Below are 18,530 nucleotides of genomic sequence, written 5' to 3'. Positions count from 1 at the left end.
CCAGTGCTCAGAAGGCCAGGCTGGAGAAAGGGGCACAGCTTCTCACACCCTCACTTTATCCTGAGCTCCCAACAGACCACTGTCTCCCGCCCGACTCCCACCTCTGAACTCAGGTCTGTCCACCGACCTGCACTTGAACCCCAGGCTCCTCCATCCCACAGGATCCGGGAAGGGGCTTCCTACTCAGCCAAGCACACAGCTGCGGTCATCGCTCAAGTCGGCTCCCACCTGGATGCTGGTTTTTAAATCCTGCTCGCTTTGCTGGTTGGCCTCACCTGGGACAGCCAAGAATGCGCTCCCGGTCGGTAACAAATCAAAAGCTCCAGTGGCCCCGGAGCAGGCGGCTTGGAAGCCTTACGAGCAGAAGAAGAATAAAGAGAGAGAGAGCTGTCACAGGGAGAGAGAGGGCAAGCCGCTGAACAGAAGAGAGGACGAGCGAGAGAACAGGATGCCAGAGGCCTGGGTTCTGTTTCTGGAATCTTCTGTGCCTGGAAGAACGGGGGTTGGTGGAGGGGAAGCATATCTAAGCAAGGCCAGACCGCATCTGAGGTGCCCGTGCCAGAGAACTCGCCTGGTTCATGCAAGATAAATGGGAGAACCCGGAAGTCCTGGCTGGGGCCAGGAGATGGGGGTGAAGACAGGGAACCTCGAGGTAAGACAGTGTCGTCAGCTGGGATGGGACAGACACTGTGGTAGGACAGACACTAAGGTTAGAGGCAGGCAGTGTCTCAGGTGGATTTTCAGAACTCCACTCCCCAAACCCATGTCCAATAACCACAGGTGCCGTTGCTTCCCCGGAGCTCGCCCACCCTCGGCTAGGTCCAACAGGTGCCTATCCCTGCCTGGCCTCCACCCACCTGAGCCTTTGCCCCGGCCCCTTCCCGTACCTCCTCGCTCAGCCCTGGGATCGGAGCCCTGGGAAGAAACAGATCCGGAAGAGCCCGCAGTGCACTGGGCACGCTGGATGCTGGCCGCTTTCTCCTGGTGACAAACACACCATCCTGAGAACCAGGACACAGAAATGGAACAGCCCGGGCCAGAACGTTTAGGGTGGAGAGGAGAGTGTGGGCCAGACTGAAGGCAGGAAAAGAGTGTGGACAGTCTCACAAGAGAGATTTGGGGGAACAGCACTCGAGTAAGTACAAGAGTCGATGAAACTCCTCAAACCTGTTGGTCAATGGGGCTGGGAACACTGAGTTCCAGCAAAGGGCCAGGACTCAAGGACTTTCCCGGCAGCACACAGCTCCTCCAGGGACGGGTGACGGGAGGGGAGAGGGCTGCCTCGAGAGCCCTGCTCCCGCGGACTGTCTCCCCGCTGCTCTCAGGGCCTGCTGAGCTATTCCTCAGGGCACTGGAGAGCAGAGCTAGCAGCTGAGAGGAGAGAAGAGAATGCACAAAAGCCCAAGGCAGGCTGGAAGCAAAACCAGATGAGATGACTGTCCTCGGTTTTGCCAAAAACTCCCATCTTGTTCCAGGAAGCTGAGGGGCCACACACAATGACTCAAGGTCCAAAGGGGCACCCTGTTAGAAAACTGGGCTTCCCCTCCATGTAGCCAGGCCAAGTAAGCCTTCCTCTTTCACCCCATCTACTTCCCAAATTTCACTCCCCATCCCCAGGTACACAAATCGCTACAGTTTTATGCTCTGGGGAGATGCGGTGGGGCACAGCCCTGAGGGCAAGACAGTGCGGGGGGGGCATGAGTGACCGTGAGCCCAGGCCCCTGACAGAGCCTGTACTGCAGGTGAGTGGGATCCATGAGCTACCCTTGCATCTGGGCATCTGGGTGCATCTTGAGCTTCCCCTGTGGTTATCAAGTTGGGGGGGAGGGGACAACATGAGCTTGCTTCTGGACCAGAAGGGAAGCAAGTGGGGAAAGACACCTGAGGTCACTGGCTGGCCCAGATGCCAGAGTTCCACCTCTCTTGCTGTGGGCATCCCCTAGGAAAGTCCCCTGGGATGGTCCTCCCTCCACCTCTCAGTCACAATCTTCTATGTATATATAAGGCTAATATGCAAAGTGTCCCCATGGGAGTTCGACCGGAGTTCTATCACTCGCTATGACATGCGCTGAGCACTAGGTGCAGTGCAGAATGAAGAAAGGCCCCAGCCGGCGGCCAGGGAAGGCTGGCCCCTACTGGCGGCCAGCAGCTGGCAGCCAGGGAAGGGAGGCCCTGGCCAGGAGCTGGCAGGCCCCAATTGACCCTGATCGCCGGCCAGGCCTAGGGACCCTACCCGTGCATGAATTTCGTGCACCAGGCCTCTAGTAATATTAATAATCAGGCATTCTTCTCAGCACTTTCCATGTATTAACTCTGATATTCTTCAAGCCCATTTTACAGATGGGGAAATTGAGGCAGAGAAAGACTAAATAATTAGCCTAAGTTCTTACAGCTGTACAAGGCAGAGGTGGGACTTGAGCCCAGCTCCAGAGCCTTCAGTCCCCTCAGCACACTGCAGTGCTCGAAGCTGACTACAGGCTCCTATGAGGGCACTGCCATTTTCCAAGTTTCTGCTTCTGGAAAGCTGGACGATATATGGAGAGACACCAGGAAACAAGAAGGATATGAGATTGTGGGGTATGAGATTTAAGTGAAGCTCAGAACGGGCGTCAGAGCTACCAAGGCTTTCAGACTGTTGTGGGAGGCCATGTTCTGTTCTGAGGCCAAGGTCTGGCAGGATCTGCACAAAGGTCCTCCAGGGTCACAAGCTGATCCTCTCAGGACCAGGGCAGCCACCTCTCAGGGCCTCAAGGCATGTGCCATTCAAAGATCCCCTACCAGGACACGCATTACCTGCAGCCTCCCCAACTGCCAGCTGCCCCGATACTGCTGGGAATCTCAGATGGCCCAGCCCTGCCCGCTAGGAGCAGTGGCCAACGTGCAGGCTGGCCAGGGAAGCCCTGTGCCTGGACCAACAGCTGCCAGAGTGTCAGGGGCAACCGTTCCACACAGGCCAGCAAGCAGGGGAGGGTCTCAGATACTAAGCAAATCCCAGTGGGCAGGCACAGGGGGGAAGTGGGCTTGAGGGACCGTCAGCCCTGACACAGAGGTTCTACAGGGCTCAAGCAACAAAGGGCACTCACGGATGGGCCTGTAGGCTGGGCACCCTGCATGGCTGGCAAGGCTCTCCCAGACCTCATGTGGCTGCCTCCCTGTTGTCATTTAGATCTCAGGTCAACGGTCACCCCTCAGACCTCTGATCTCCGATCCAAACTCGCCTCCCTGTCACTCACATCACCCCATTTCATTTTCTTCACAGCACTCTCACAGTCTGATATTTTGCTACTTGTTCATTGTCTTACCCCCACACACAATTAGAGAAAAAGCTCCATCAGGATAGGGGCTCTGTCCAGTGCCTAGGACAGTGCCTGGCAACAAGACCCACTACTGCCTATAGAATGAATGAATCAATGAGCCCAAGCAGGCACGGCCCCTTAAACACTGATGAGGGCAGATATAAACAGCTAGCCAGCTTAACCTTTCTATTCTCCTCTTTCTCCTGTTTTTTAAAATTTCAATTCTATCATTTTAAAATATCTTTTTTATTTTTTTCTGATTACAAATATAACATGCTCACATTTGAAATTTAAACATTACAGAAAGGAATGGCTTAGAAAGCAAAGTCCCCCATCGCCCCACATCGTAGAGAAAGTCACCATTAACGGTGGGTTGTGTATTCATCCAGATTAAAGTTTGTTTTAAGAGAAAATCCAGGCATCTTAGGAAGAAAAGGCATTCACAATTCCACCAAACTAGCAGCCATTATCATTTCCTCTTTGCAATCTTTTCTCACAAGTTTATTTTACAAGTTACCCGAATGTACTTATTCTGTAACCTGATATTAGCACTTCTTATATCATAAACTGTTTTTCCAAATTGGTGTGTTGCCTATGTGCTCATTATTATAATGGCTGTGTAATATTCCACAAGTAGAAAACTATAATTTGCTTAACACAGATGTTCAACAAAGGGAGAACAACTGTTTCCCATTTCCACTGTTACCCCGACACCAAAGAAACATCTTGTTTTATGCCTGTAAAATAACAATTCAGCCCTTTTCTTCTCTAGGACTATCTGTTAATGAGTAATTCCAGAAGTGGGCTCACTGGACAGAGGGCACCACAGTTTTAAGGCCGGTGATGTAGACTGCTCTGGGGAAGTCTGTGTTATGTGGGTAAGAGGTCTCCTGAGTGAGTCACCGCATTCCCACAGCGGCCTCCATGGGCCTCTCTCCACCCCCCGCCACTCCCACGGTCCAGACACACTCACAACACGCGGGCCACAAAGCAACCCAAGAGCACGCTTCCGGAAAGACCCTCCTAGCACAAACTGGCTTTGCAAGTCCCAACTCAGTGAACACAGATTCTAGCCCTGAGTATACTCTCAGCTGGCAGGAGAGTCAAGCTCCACCTAAAGCTGAGAAATACCTGGTTACTCTCTTCCCTCCTGCAAGCTCCTCCGTGGACCCGAAGGCTCCGGCTCCCATGGACCAGCCCAGCTGCTCCTGAACGCTTGTCGTCAGGTGTGCAAAAGCACCCCCTCTCCCTGCCCTGCCTTCCAGGGGGGCTCTCTGCCTGCTGGTCCCTGGCCCCACACACAGAACAGCCTTCAGGCCTCTGGGGCTTGGAAATGCTGACAATGGTCATATTTAAAAACATCATCCAGGAAAAGCCAGAGGCCAAGGCTGGGAAGCAAAGGCCACGTGAGGACAGGCGATGCTCCGTAGTTGGGGGCCCCTAACCCTGCACGAAGCTTATCTGGACCGACAAGGAGACACAGGTAATGGGACAAAAGCAGCAGACGCCCCAATGGCCAGTTTTATGGCAGCTCAGGTGCCACAAATCCCTCACCTCCCAAGTGCCCCGGATGCTCTACCCGAGTCACAGAAACTGACCGTGGCATCTGGGCAGAGTCCAAGTCCCAGGGGAGGCAGAGTTCCTATTGACAGAAGTGGAGCCCAAGGCTCAAAGCATCCGTGAGCCTACAGACAAGGAGGGTTGGGAAGATGCGTCTCCCGGGTGCTGGGTGTCTCATGCCACTCACGTCGCCTCTGAGTCTGGCCCCGTTTTTAGAGGCCCTGACTCCAGCAAGGGACGTGGCCTGACACTGCTGGGCCCTGCCCGCCCATTCCCGCCCTCTTCTCCTCTGGGACTACTTCTTAATGCACAATTCCAGAAGGGGGCCCCGGACAGGGGTTACGGGGGCCCTGGCAGGCCCTGGGTCGGAACGCAGGCTCAGGCCAGGACTTCCTGACCTGGTTCCACCCTGCCGAGGCCGCGAGGGCTGGCTCTCCCCGGGGAGCCTGTAACACACTCACTTATCACACCCTTCAGTGCGCAGCTCAGCACAGACATCAGGATCGCTGTCCAAGAGTGTCCTGGGTTCACCTTTGTCCTGGTGCCTGGTTGGGCGACCGTGCCATTCTCAGCAGCATGGGCAAGCATTAGTCCCAGGGCTTAGCCGATCCTCGGCTAGTGGGCAGGTGGCTTCCATGTGTCCCTGGGAATAAAAGAGAAGATGTTCTTTAGCTTAAACTCTCCCCAGCTCCGAGCCACCGGGCCAGCCAGCCGAAGCAGCCCCAAGGCACACACCCCAGGGCCCAGCTCCAGTCTCAGCACTAGACACTCGTCCTGCCCGCACTGCCTGATCCCTTTCCTGGAACCGGCCACCTCCTCCAGGCTGGCCTGTTTGCTCGGGGCTGGTTAATCCAGCAACGAGAGCCCTGGATCCATCCCAAGTCACATGCCAAGTGGGGCCAGGACTCAGGACTTCCTTTACCACGAGGGAATGCGTGCCCCCTCGTAAATCAGAGCGCGAATATAATCTCACAATCCAGCTCCATTCTGGCTTAGCGTCAGCTTCTTACCCTCACCCTGTAGTGGGTACGTCTGTTCCCAAAGGGGGGTCAGAGCCCCATGGAGGGTAGGCAATGTCAGATGCTGGTTTTAGCGTTTAGGGAGTTACAACCACAAGCACACCATCAAAATAGGCGCTAACCCCTCTACCCACAGTCCCACCACCCTAATACTTATTCTATTATTTTGTCATTATTGTTGTGGAGGCCTTCATATTAACATCTGCAACTGACAACAGCTGCTGTAACTCTAACTTGACAACATCCCTGGCCATGTACGTTTCCAATAGATCCCTAGGACTTGACCGTTTGATAGAGATTCCTAGGTTTTTTGTTTTAATATGAAGGTGCTGAAGCTTCCCTGAGAACCCCTTAAACCAGGGGTCCTCAAACTTTTTAAACAGGGGGTCAGGTCACTGTTCCTCAGACCGTTGGAGGGCCGGACAATAGTTTTTAAAAAAACTATGAACAAATTCCTATGCACACTGCACATATCTTATTTTGAAGTAAAAAAACAAAATGGGAGCAAATACAATATTTGTATTTGCATGTGGCCCGCGGGCCGTAGTTTGGGGACCCCTGCCTTAAACACAGCACCGGGCACAAGTCCAAGGACAGGTGTGGCACGGCCTATGGAAGGAGCACTGGCCACTCGGAAGCGGACAAGAATAATATGACTGGGGAGGGGGAGAGCAGAGTGCAGCTAGCGCCATCCCCCCTGGATGGCCAAACAGGGTGGGCCACAGTGGGGCTACCCGCTGCTGACACCTACAGTCACCTTCCCCCTGCCCCACCCCAGGCCCTATGAGCAGAGGTGTCTCAGGCCTTTGCTCCCTAAGCTGACAACTGGCAAGAAGTGACAGGGCAGGGGTTGGGGACCTGAAGTCCATTGTGTGCACCTGTGCTGGTGGGTGGAGACGGTGTGCACCCCGGGTCTCTCCCCTGCACTGAGAAATGAAGGGCAGAGGCTGTGCTGGGCACTGGGCTCCTGGGCTCTGCCTCTGTCCCTCCCAGCCCCTCCACACACAGGAGCCTCCAACCCTGCCCCACCCCTCAGCCTCCTCCCGGCTCCCTGCCTGCCTGATGGTGGGCAAGAGGTCACCAAGGCACATACCTATCCCCTCGAGGAAGGGCTTTAATGGGGCCTGTTCGACACCCCAGCACCACCATGACCCTGTGCCTGGGGAGTTCGATGCCACCCCTGGGTACGGGCACTTCCCCTTCCCTGGGCCCTAAGCAGGCCACATCCACCGCACAAGTTGAAACCAAAACAGAAACAGGAACCAAAGCCCACATCCTGGCAGCAGAGCCTGCTGGTCGCTGCAGGCAGCCCTGGGAGCCCAGCCCACTGCGGGCTGAGGTACCACCCTGGCAGATGAAGCCGAGGCAGTCAGAGCAGGACACCTCCTGCTTCCTAGTCTTCCCCAGGGAGCTGGTGGGGGCTGGATGAGGAGGTGATGGTATAGTGTGTGTGTATGGGGAGGGGGTGAGGGGTCCCAGCCCCCCTCCAGCACTTCCTGGCCCCTCTGAGGTGCACAGGGCATCAGGCTCCTCTGTGGGTGCATGGCCTGAACCCGTTGATAGAGTACATGAATGTGTGAGGAGCCCTGAAAATGACGAACATGTGCGTAGAATTTGACTTTTTGGAGTATATCATCTCTCATGATTTCGCTGAGACTCCTGCAGGGAGGGCAGGAATTATCACCCCTCACTCCCATTTTAGAGATGGAAACACTGAGTCTCAGGATATTAAGAAATTGGGCCAAATCCACACATTTGATTCAAACCCTGGTCCTCAGGCTCTAGAGCAGGGGTGGGCAAACTTTTTGACTCCAGGGCCACAATGGGTTCTTAAACTGGACCGGAGGGCCGGAACAAAAGCATGGATGGAGTGTTTGTGTGAACCAATATAAATTCAAAGTAAACATCATTACATAAAAGGGTACGGTCTTTTTTTTTTTAGTTTTATTCATTTAAAACGGGCCGGATCCGGCCTGCGGGCCGTAGTTTGCCCACCGCTGCTCTGGAGTCACCCCTCTCCCCACGCAGCAGGCCTTCAAAATGCTTTCGATCCAATCCCACTCTTAGGGCACATGTCTGCACTTCATTAAGTGTCACCTGCTTAGTCCATTCTGTAAGCTTCGTATTTGTAAACATACAGCCGAGTCTGTACATACAGTGTTTCCCTGGACAGAACAGGCGCTGCTAGGAGCCTGAAGAGCAGAGACCCCCACACGGTTTCAAGCCTCTCTACCTGCCTCCTCCGCAGCCCACCACACCCACTCCTCCTCCAAGACCCTGCTCCCACCTCATCCCTTTGACGATGATGCCATCTTCCCACAGTCCCCCATCACCAATGTCCCCACAGGCCCTTGAACATCCTTCTGTTGAAACGTAATTTTCCAGACTGTTGAATCTCAGAGGGAAGGCAGGGGTGGGTGGGAAGAGGATCAACCCAAGGATGTGTATGCATATATGCATAACCCATGGACACAGACAGTAGGGTGGTGAAGGCCTGGGGCAGGGGACGGGGCAGACTAGAAGGGGTCAATGGGGGAAGGCGGGGGGCATATGTAATATTTCAACAATAAATATTTAAATTAAAAAATAAATTTAAAACAAGAAACACTGCTCCATCTTTAAAATCATTATGTGTCTGTTTCCCCCTCCACAGAATGAATTCCGAGACCATGAAATGTCTGTTTGATGGCTAGACACACGAGGAAGAGAAGGGCCAGCTAAATTCTTGGGGGATTGCACCATCCAGTGTTATTCACCAAACACAGTGATGGCTGGGGATCTCCTCTCATTTCCAGGCTATCAGCATGGAAGGGCTTTCTCTGGAGATGAGGGAAGAAAGAAGGATGCTCATGCCCCTTCCTCCCACTTCCAAGAGCCATCACCTGGGCTGGGCGGTGTGGATAGACGAGGTGGGTGCCTTGGGTCTAGACCAGGGGTGGGCAAACTTTTTGACTCGAGGGCCACAATGGGTTCTTAAACTGGATGGGAGGGCCGGAACAAAAGCATGGATGGAGTGTTTGTGTGAACTAATATAAATTCAAAGTAAACATCATTACATAAAAGGGCACGGTCTTTTTTTTCAATAGTTTTATTCATTTCGAACGGGTCGGATCCGGCCCGCGGGCCATAGTTTGCCCACGGCTGGTCTAGACAATCCAGAAGACATGTCACATGAGAAAGCTGGGGCAGGATTGGAGCGTCCCAGGCATCCCCAGGGACAGTGCAGGCTCCACGCTCAGGGTCAGGCCAGAGACTGACAATGCCTGTTCTGTTATTTCTACAAGGTGCTGGCCCTCTCAAAAGGCACATCCAGTTTTCACGCAAGTGGGATTCATTTCCCAAAGAGGTTTACCCAGCGGCTGCGGGCAGGAAATTCCCTCTGCATCATTCTCTCTCCTCCCCTGTAACTATGTAGGGTAAGCTGGGTTTGCAGGATTCAATCTCTGCTTCTCTGACGGGAACCTAAAAAACAAATCTAGCCCTGGCTGGTTTGGTTCAGTGGTTAGAGTGTCGGCCTTCTGACTGAAGGGTCGAGGGTTCGATTTCTGATCAAGGGCAGGTACCTCGGTGGCAGGCTCGATCCCCAAGTCCCGGTTGGGGCAAATGCAGGAGGCAACCAATCAATGTGTCTCTCTCACACCCTCTCATCCACTCTCTCTAAAAAAATCAATGGGAAAATATCGTCGGGTGAGGATTAAACAAACAAAAGCAAGAAACAAACAAAAAACCAACAACAAATCTACCCCAACTCACCGCCCACACCTAAATGGCCCAGAACCTGAGACTGGAGCCAGGAAGCACACTACCCCTCTATCTCTCCCACTCTCCTCTTCCTTAACTCTCCCCAAATCTCCTTCGCCCCAGGTTCCCACGAAGGAAAGAGAAGCTGCCCCAAAGGGCCATTGCGAGCCCTCTGGTCACTCAAAGTCCTCCCAGCTCTTCCCCTGTGACACAGAACGAACGCTTGTATTTGTCCTGCAAGAAGACCAGCCCCGAACACAAGTGGATTTGGCAACTTCCCAAACCAAGGAGTGACCACACTCAGCTACAAATATAACTGGAGTTCCAATCCCCCTGGGGAGCGAGGAGGCCCAGGCCCTGGGACCTGACTGGCATAGGCAAGGGGGGTGAAGACGGGATGGACTCCACCTGACCTTGCCTTCTACTCTGGGCCCGCTCCCCCAGGGCTCGGCATCTGGGTTTCCCTGTTGGCTGGACATCTTGCCACCCTGCCTGCTGCCTCACCTGGAGGCCACCTGTCCTCTCTTCCTCCCCGCCTCCCCTCCAGGTCACTCTAACTTACATGGCCCTCCCATGCTCCCTCTGCATGAACCCTGACAGCCCAGTCCCTACACCTCAGAGGGTGGTCTCTGGCCCCAGGCCCCTCTCCTGTCCCCCCGCCCCTGCCCGACTCCTGGCACTGGGTAACTGCTGCTTGCTGCCTGAAAGGCTGGACAGCTGCTGGGCTCTCTAATTAGCTGCCTGGCCACCGTCCCAGGGCGAGGCATGTGTTACTGTAAAGAGCTGCCTCGCCTCCCCTTCATCAATAATCCCCTATGCAGCTCCCATCAGGTGGCAGCTGAAGGGCCCTGGAAATCCTTGTCACATGAGACCGGCAAGCCTCCTCCTGCCAGCCGTGGTCTCAGAGACACGCTGACAAAGTGACCAGACATTTATTTATCTGGTTCTCCCTATTACTGCCGTGTCCCCCACAGGTTACCCCACCACACCATGCCTTTGGGGCAATGGGGACCCACTCCCTCAATCGCCTCTCCAGTGGAGGCAGAAAGAAGCCCAGTGGGTCTTCAGAGGACATGCCAGGACCGCCTCAATAGCACGACACCAGTGCCCTACTTTCCACAGCTTTCTACAGCCAAGTCACCCCAGAGACCTCCCCACAACCAGGAGCCCTGGTCCCAGAAGTCCTGTGGAGGCTGGTTATTTACTCGAGGTATTGTATCCCGGTGGTCAACAACATTTATTGAGACCCCATGAAGGCCAGGCCTGCACCCGGTGTGACAGGACAACATTCTTGCCCGCTGGAGCGCAGGCTGGCGGGGAGAGAGACAGTAGGTACGCAGCCCATGCTTACTGTAATTTCTTTTTTTTTTTTAACCCTCACTCGAGAGAGAAATATCAATGTGATAGAAAAACATCCATTGGTTGCCTCCTGCACGTGCTCTGACCAGGGCCCAGGCCGAGGGAGGAGCCTGCAACCAAGGTACATGCCCTTGACCGGAATCAAACCTGGGACCCTTCAGTCCGCAGGCTGGCGCTCTGCCCACTGAACCGGCTAGACTAGAGCCATACTGTAATTTCCGATGTTGGGGCACAAAGAAGGGGAGAGGCCTGATGGGACAGAAAGAAACCGGATGTTAGAAAGTGCATCTTAGACTTCGGTAAGGCAGTAGCCTTTGGGCATAGATCAGAAAGGTGAAAAGAGCTTTGGGAAAAGCATTCCAGGCAGAGGGAACAGTCAGTGAAAAGACCGAGGTAGGAGCGAGCTAAACAAGTATGAGAAACAGCAAGGCCAGAGTAGCTGGAGTAGGTATAATGAAGTGGACAGACATGTCCTACCCCTTATCGCAAAAGTCTCCTCGCGGTCCCTGCAATGCCAGCTGGGCCAGGGCAAGTCCCCCAGGTGCCAAGTGAGCATGGCCGTCAACGAAGATTCCCCCTGCAGGCAGGGGCTAGAAACTGTGGGTCCTAGTCAGCGATGCACCGTGTTTATCAACAAACGAAAGGAACATTGAGATCATATGACTGATGGCCTGTAATTTCTATCTGCTTCTGAACAAAAGAATTTAAGTAACTTTACCAGGCCCTTTCTGGCCCGGGTGTTTCACTTTAACAAGAAAGTAAATGTTCCTTTTTAGTCCAGCTAGTTTGTTGGGCTTTCTGTCACTTGCAATCAAGAAAATCTGGACCAACACAAGTGATTTCCCTTTTCTGGAACACACCTAGTTGGCACGAGGATCACGTATCTGAGGACCACCTGCCTACCTCCGCTGCTGCGAAAACCAGACGGTAAGGTGCAGAACGAGAAGACAGGTCAGACAAGGCGGGTCAATCTCAGCAAGGTGGTCATTGCTTTGGGGGCTTCCCTTCTGGCTACTACCCCAACTTTGTCATGTCCTCTTGACTGGTAGAGAGGATAACTCACCTGACTCTTGCTAGCAACCCAGCACACCCTGACTATCTTCTGTAAACAGGATACATGAAAACTAGCAGCCTGCAGATAAGGCACAAGCCAAGAACAGGTAGTGCACAAATATATTATTTTTCTACAAACTCCAGAACTGCACTATTCCATGTGATAACCACTGCCTACAACTGGATGTTTAAATTTTAATTAACTAAAAGTGGGTAATATAAAAAATTCCTTCCTCAGCTGCACTAGCCACATTCAAGTGCTCAGCAGCTAAGTGTGGCTGGTGTCTGCCATACTGGACGGTGTAGAGATAGAGCATGTCCATCACCACTGTCACCACGGGACTGCACTGCTCTAGGACTAACCAAGGGTGAGCAGAAGGCTGCCCAACACACAGACCTAAGGCTGAGCTCCATTTCCTTGCTCTTGGAAATCCTTCCCTTTTGAACAAACACCCCTGCCCTGCCTCTTCCTCAAGCTCAGGCCACGTTAACCAAGGCTGCCACTGTGAGATGCAGGGAGGGTCAACCCTTGTTCCGTGAAAGTCACTGTCCACTGTCTGAGGAGTGACTTACCTCCAAGAGCCCAGGAGAGGGCCCTGCCTACTGGTGAATGGGGCCAGCCACTAGGTCGCTGGCTGTAACTCAGTCTAGGGATGCTGCTTGGAGTGTTAAGAACTCCACACCATGTATTGGGCATCTTCCATATGCCAGGTCATCTCATTAGTCCCCTCCACACACAGGTCACCTCAGCACTCCCCTCCACAAGGCTATGAGGCAGACATTAACTCTGACTTTATTCAGGAGGCAAGAGAAGCTCAAAGAAGTCAATGGGAGGGCCAGCACTTTCCCCCCCTACACCACTCAGGAGATGGGGGCGTGCGGATGGAAACTAAGAGACTTAATTTACCTATGGCAACAGGCCACCCACAGTTGGCAATAGGTTCTCATGGCAGAGAGTCTCATGTGAGCTGCGCCTTCCAGCCTCCTCCAGCCCACCCAGGGGCTTGGGAGAGCCGCCTTCCAAGGGTCTGCTCATGAAGGCCCAGGTACTGCAGACATCCCATCAGAACCCCAGGAAGGCCTAGCACAGATCAGCCTGGGACGGCGGTAGAGGGTCAGAACACAGACTTGTGGCATTTATCCTGGGCAAAGCGGGGAGGGGCATGATCAAACTTCTGTCTTAGAAGGCAGTCTGTTCCTCGTCTCCGCACCTGTGCTCTGGACAGCACGTGGCATACAGTAGAGACTCAGTATCCCTGGGTGAGGGGGCCTGGCCAAGAGGAGCCGAAGGGCAAGGTCATTGGATGAAGGACTGAGGAAAGAGTTTTTTGGGGGGAGCTGTGACGGACGCTGTTTGCTCTACACTTGACCCCAATCCAACGGTCCCTTTCGCTAATGGCCTGCCAAGGCATTAGGGGTGAGTTAATTAACTGACAGGCTAATTTTTAAGTTGATAATTTTGTAATGGCCTGCGAATGATGTTATAAATACCAAATGGCCCTTGGCAGAAAAACAGTTCCCCACCCCTGCGTTCCTTTAAGGAATGGCACAGAGGAAACGGCAGCATCCACTGGGCTGGGCACTGGCTGCAGCCAGGCCCTTGCACCATGGGCTTTCGCCAGAAAGCCTGGCTCCTCACTCCATCTCTCACCGGACAGCTCCATCTACCTCTAAAGAAGTGAGCCTCGCAACATGCTCAAAATATGGCTCCAAACAGCACTTAGGCAAGAGTAATTAAAGGGAATGCTATCTCACTCAGTCTCTCATTAGCCACGTAATTAGACTGCTGAAAATAATTAACATTCCTTTTGACAAAGGAAACAGAGGACCCGTTACATTCATCAGGACAGCCTCAGAGCAGCCTCAGCGAAACTCCACCTCCCAGACCCCTGCAGGACAGAGTCAGCATCCAGTAACGGCCCAGAGGCAAGACGCGAGACCGGCCTGGGCTGGGCTCTAGGGCGAGCTGGTGCACACGTGCCCTGATGTACGCACTACAGATAACAATAACACTTGTACACAATAAGAGGAAAAGGACCTGAAGGAAACGCATGGCTCTTTCTAGACGGGAGGCCGGGGCATATGCCCGCCTCCCCTAAGGCCTAGAAAATGACAGAACAGGCCTTTTCTAGGAAGAATAAATCCATTACCGTTCTAGAAAACAGGAAGGAACTATATGGATTCCCTGACGATGGACGGTAGATGGGAATAAACATGGAGAAACCACGACCCCCCCAAGTAAAATCATGACAGAATAATAATAATAGACACTCCTATAGCACATATGTATGCCAGACACTGCTCTAAGAACTTTGGCACATATTACCTCATTTAACCCCCACAAAAATCCTTTGAGATAGAGAATATTATTATCCCTATTTATAAATAAGATCCTGCATCACACGGCTTTCCCCAGGCACAGAGCCAGTAAGTGTCAGGGCCGGGGTGTGAACCCAGACAGTGTAGCTGAGGGCTCTACGCTCAGCCAGGTGAGCAGCTCCAGGGGCTCCAACTCTGGAGCCTGCAGATCAGAGGCCCAGGAGGAGTCCTGAATGGATGGACTCTCATTAGCCACGTAAGTGGGCTTTTGTCCACAAGCCCACACTAATGAGGCCCATACTAGCGGTGGGCCGCTGACCACCTCTCCACCCAGGTTTTTGTGCCCTGGACACTGGGCTAGGGACAAAAACCAAACCTCGAAAGAAGCACCAAATTTAAGAACAGAAGTTCTAGCTAGAAAACAAAATGAACAAAGTCAACAGAATAAATTATTTTTAAAGGTACGATTATTAGCCTCTGAGGGGCAAGAAGGGCTACTGAATCCATGAAACAAAACAAAGCTATTTGCAGGAAAAGCAGTAAAGATATTAGAAATGAAGGGACTACACAGCGGATAACTGGTTATCGCTGGATCAGAAATAGAGGGACTTCATTATCATTTTTCTTTACATATTTCTATCTTTCTAAACTCCCTATATTGAACATATATTACTTTCAGAATTGGAAAAAGTGTTTTTAAAAGCCCGAGGTAGGTGCTCAGTAAGATTCTGATGCAAAGTAGTTGTTCTGCAAAGCAAAAGAGGGTGGATTCTAACCCCTTCAACAGCCCTTGGCCCTATCCAGGCCGGTCCCTAATGCACACCATCCGTGCTCCATCTCTGGGTCTCTGTGCACACGGTTCCCCTCCTGGAATGCCCTTGTCTCTCCTCCCTGTTTGCCCTACTTGCCTGTTGTTCAATGCCACTCAGATTAGCCTCATTAAGGAAAGGTCTCTCCATCCTGCCAAACCCACCCGACCCCTCCTGCCCCAAACTCCGAAAGGCACCTAATTCTCCAGGGACCTCTGGCGGAGCTGTCCTGTGGGGTCACAGTGCTGAGGACTTTCACACCCTTTACCTTCCAGGGAGTCCAAGCCTTGTCTCCTCAACTCTGTGGTTGGCTCCTTAAAGACCCCAAGAGGGCACTAGCCTCTCTCTATGCCCCACTGGGCTCCAACAAACCTGAGGCGCTTTCGCAAGAACATCCTCATATGTCAGTTGAGTGAATGACGAACGAGCTTCTGTTCCTGGTGGGAGTAGGAAGAGGAAAACTACTGTCGAAATGCCAGTATTCAACAGGGCTGTGCCCACCATCGCACACGGGCGAGGCCCTCGTGAACGATCCACCTGGTCCCAGACAGCTTTGCACTCCCACACCCGTGTGGGATCCAGAAATACCTGCAAACCCGGGGCGGGAGGTTGGAAAATCTAGGGGTGAAATGCTGATGAAGAGCAGCATATTTATATGGTCTTACGCCATCTCCCATAGAATATTAGTAACAAGGGAAACCAGTAAATGCAGTGAAGAAACTGGACAACCCCTTGACCGAGTGATCGAACTTCACACATAAAGGGCAGATGGACATCCAGTGACTCTGGATGTAACATTCTGAAAAGGACACACGTCCCCCTGTGTATCCCAGCCGGGAATGCATAACCCACGGTCTACAGATGAGGCAACATCAGACAACTCCAAGGAGAAGGACATTCTTTAAAAAAAGCGGGGGGGGGGGGGAGGCTACATTCTTCAAAAATGTCAATGTCATGAAAGACAAAGGAAGGCTGAGGACCTTTATAGATGAAAGGAGACAAGAGACATGACAACAGGATGTACTTTGGGCGCCCAGACTGGATCCTGTGCTGGGGAGGAAGCATACTCTAAAGGACGTGACTGGGTCAATTGACAAAACCGAAATCCAAGCAGCAGACTGAGGTTTCATACAATGTTCAATTCACTGCAGGTTAGATAGAACAACATCCTCTTCTGAGGAAAGCCACGCTAAAATATTTAGAATTAAAGGGCTCTGATGTAGGCAGCTTACTCGTAAATGGTTCAAAAGAGAGAATGAGAGAGAGAGAGAGAGAGAGAGAGGGAGAGAGAGAAAGGAAACACAAATGATAAAGCAAATGAGGCAAAATATTAAAAAGAGAGAATCTGGATAAAGAATATATGGGTGTTTTGTACTATTCTGGCAACTTTTCTGTAAGTCTGAAATTAATTTCCAAATAAAAAGTTTGCTGCCCTAACCGGTTTGGCTCAGTGGATACAGCATCGGCCTGCGGACTGCAGGGTCCCAGGTTCGATTCCAGTCAAGGGCATGTACCTTGGTTGTGGGCACATCCCAGTGGGGGGTGTGCAGGAGGCAGCTGATTCATGTTTCTCTCTCATCGATGTTTCTAACTCTCTATCCCTCTCCCTTCCTCCCTGTAAAAAATCAATAAAATATATTTTTTTTAAAAAAGTTTGGGGGAATAACAACAAACGAGTCCCTTCCCTTAGACAAGGGTGGGGTGAGGGTGGAGCAGACACGAGGGTGAATCCAGGGAGGACGCTGGTCATCACGTGTCTGCACTGGACACAGAAGACCCAGCGCTGCCAAAGTGTCCCTCACGCACACATTTCCTCTTCCAACTTGGCCTCCTCCTCGTACTTCTTCATCAGTTCACTCCTTCCTCTCCCAAGACCAGCAATCTTCCAGGACACCTCCCTATGAATACCAGGATTGATTGACCTTTTGGGTCTATTCTTAGTTATAGTTAATATTTTCTGGAAATGCTTCAACACCTCTTTTGTCTACAAGCCCATCCAAACGAGGCAGGTTCTATTTATTAAGCCTTCTAGGTTTTATAAGGTCTCTCTCTCTCTCTCTCTCTGTCTCTCACAAACACACACACACACACACACACCATTTTGTGGCTAATACTGCTCACACTGCCTGACTCTAGGCATTTAGGCCACACTCCTCCCTTCTGAGATCTCTCAAAGGCTTTCTAGTTGGATACCCCATTTCCCACACCACCATCGCCATCACCAGTGTAACTCCAAAGTAATCCCCCCAATCCACACACAGGCACGCCTCCCTCCCCCAGTTCACTGTCTGTCACAGCTGGGTGTGGTCGCTTTTAACTCACAGACAGCCAGTCTCTTTAAGCAGCCTCACAGCGGGCTAAAGGGAATCACTTACTTGTTAATTCAGAAATGCTTATCTGCATCTTTCATGTGCAGACGACGCAATGTTAGGTAGGCTAGAGCGCAGAAGCTGAAGCACCACAGTGGGGCTGGCTGTTTTTAACACAGCGGAAACACAAAATCTTGGAAACCAGACTGTACTCTCAAACCCCAGAAAGCTAGTAATAACAACAACTTACATTCTGCAGTTCCTTCTACTTGAGTCCTTTCAAGTTCATCCCCTTATTCATGCATGTTCACTCACATGTCCATGACACAATTAGAGTCTATGTCATGTTACCAGGTACATGCAAAGACCCCAGCCCTGGCCCCAGGAGGCTGACGTTCTAAGTGGCCCCGGATGGCCCAGCTGACACATGCTCAGGGTACCACCCATCATGGGGCACCCAAGGAAACTATTTCAGAGAAGAAAAGGTGAGAGAGCATCACAAAGAGGCTCTGTGGCTTCACTGCGCAAGTACATTCTGTGGTGTCTAAAACCGTGATTTTCTGTTACAACTTAGAACTCTATCGATAGAGTTTTCATTACTTATGGGGCCCTGACCTGGTCAGCGCGGAGGGCCTCTGAGGTGTTCATCCAGCCCACAGAGCAGAGGCTGCCATCCCAAATGCCAGCACGGGTCAGGCAGGCAAGTCAAATGAGTGAAGACTGAGAGCTACTAAGAAAGCAGGACTGACAGCACTGGGTGAGGGATGCATCGGAGGGGGCGAGAGGGAGGCGTGGTGGATGACACCTGACTTGACTTGGGCAATGGCAGTGTCATCCCCTGAGAGCAGGATACAGGAAGAGGGCGTGTTGGAGGTGACTCACGGTGAGTGAGCCGCTGCATTTCAGAGGCTCTCAGTCTGAGGTGCCCATGGGCCTCTAGGCTGGGCAGGTCTGGGACCCCCGCAGCATGGAGCAGCATAGAGGAGCGTGCTGGGGAGAAGGGGGGAGAGGCACCAGCCCGGGCTGGCAGAGGACGTGGTGCTGTGAAGGGGCCTGAGGAAGGGC

At 52.4% G+C, this 18,530-nt stretch overlaps 1 protein-coding gene across 3 annotated transcripts in view; it reads right to left on the bottom strand.

The window, feature by feature from the left end:
- Positions 1 to 18,530, bottom strand: part of TMEM229B (transmembrane protein 229B) — a 59,695-nt gene that overhangs the window by 7,240 nt on the left and 33,925 nt on the right. The window contains exon 3 of one of the 3 annotated variants that reach the window (XM_006760775.2): positions 5,318 to 5,499. Coding sequence is in view for 2 of the 3 variants with exons in the window: in XM_015562045.1 (XP_015417531.1) it covers positions 276 to 521 (246 nt within the window). In the remaining variant the exon portion in view is untranslated. The other 2 variants (XM_015562045.1, XM_015562046.1) reach the window with 2 other exon arrangements.

Source organism: Myotis davidii, unplaced genomic scaffold (assembly GCF_000327345.1).
Source record: "Myotis davidii unplaced genomic scaffold, ASM32734v1 scaffold17, whole genome shotgun sequence".
In the NCBI taxonomy this organism is placed as follows: Eukaryota; Metazoa; Chordata; class Mammalia; order Chiroptera; family Vespertilionidae; genus Myotis; species Myotis davidii.
Note: the sequence above shows the minus strand (reverse complement) of the source record. Positions and strands in the feature narration are given on the sequence as shown.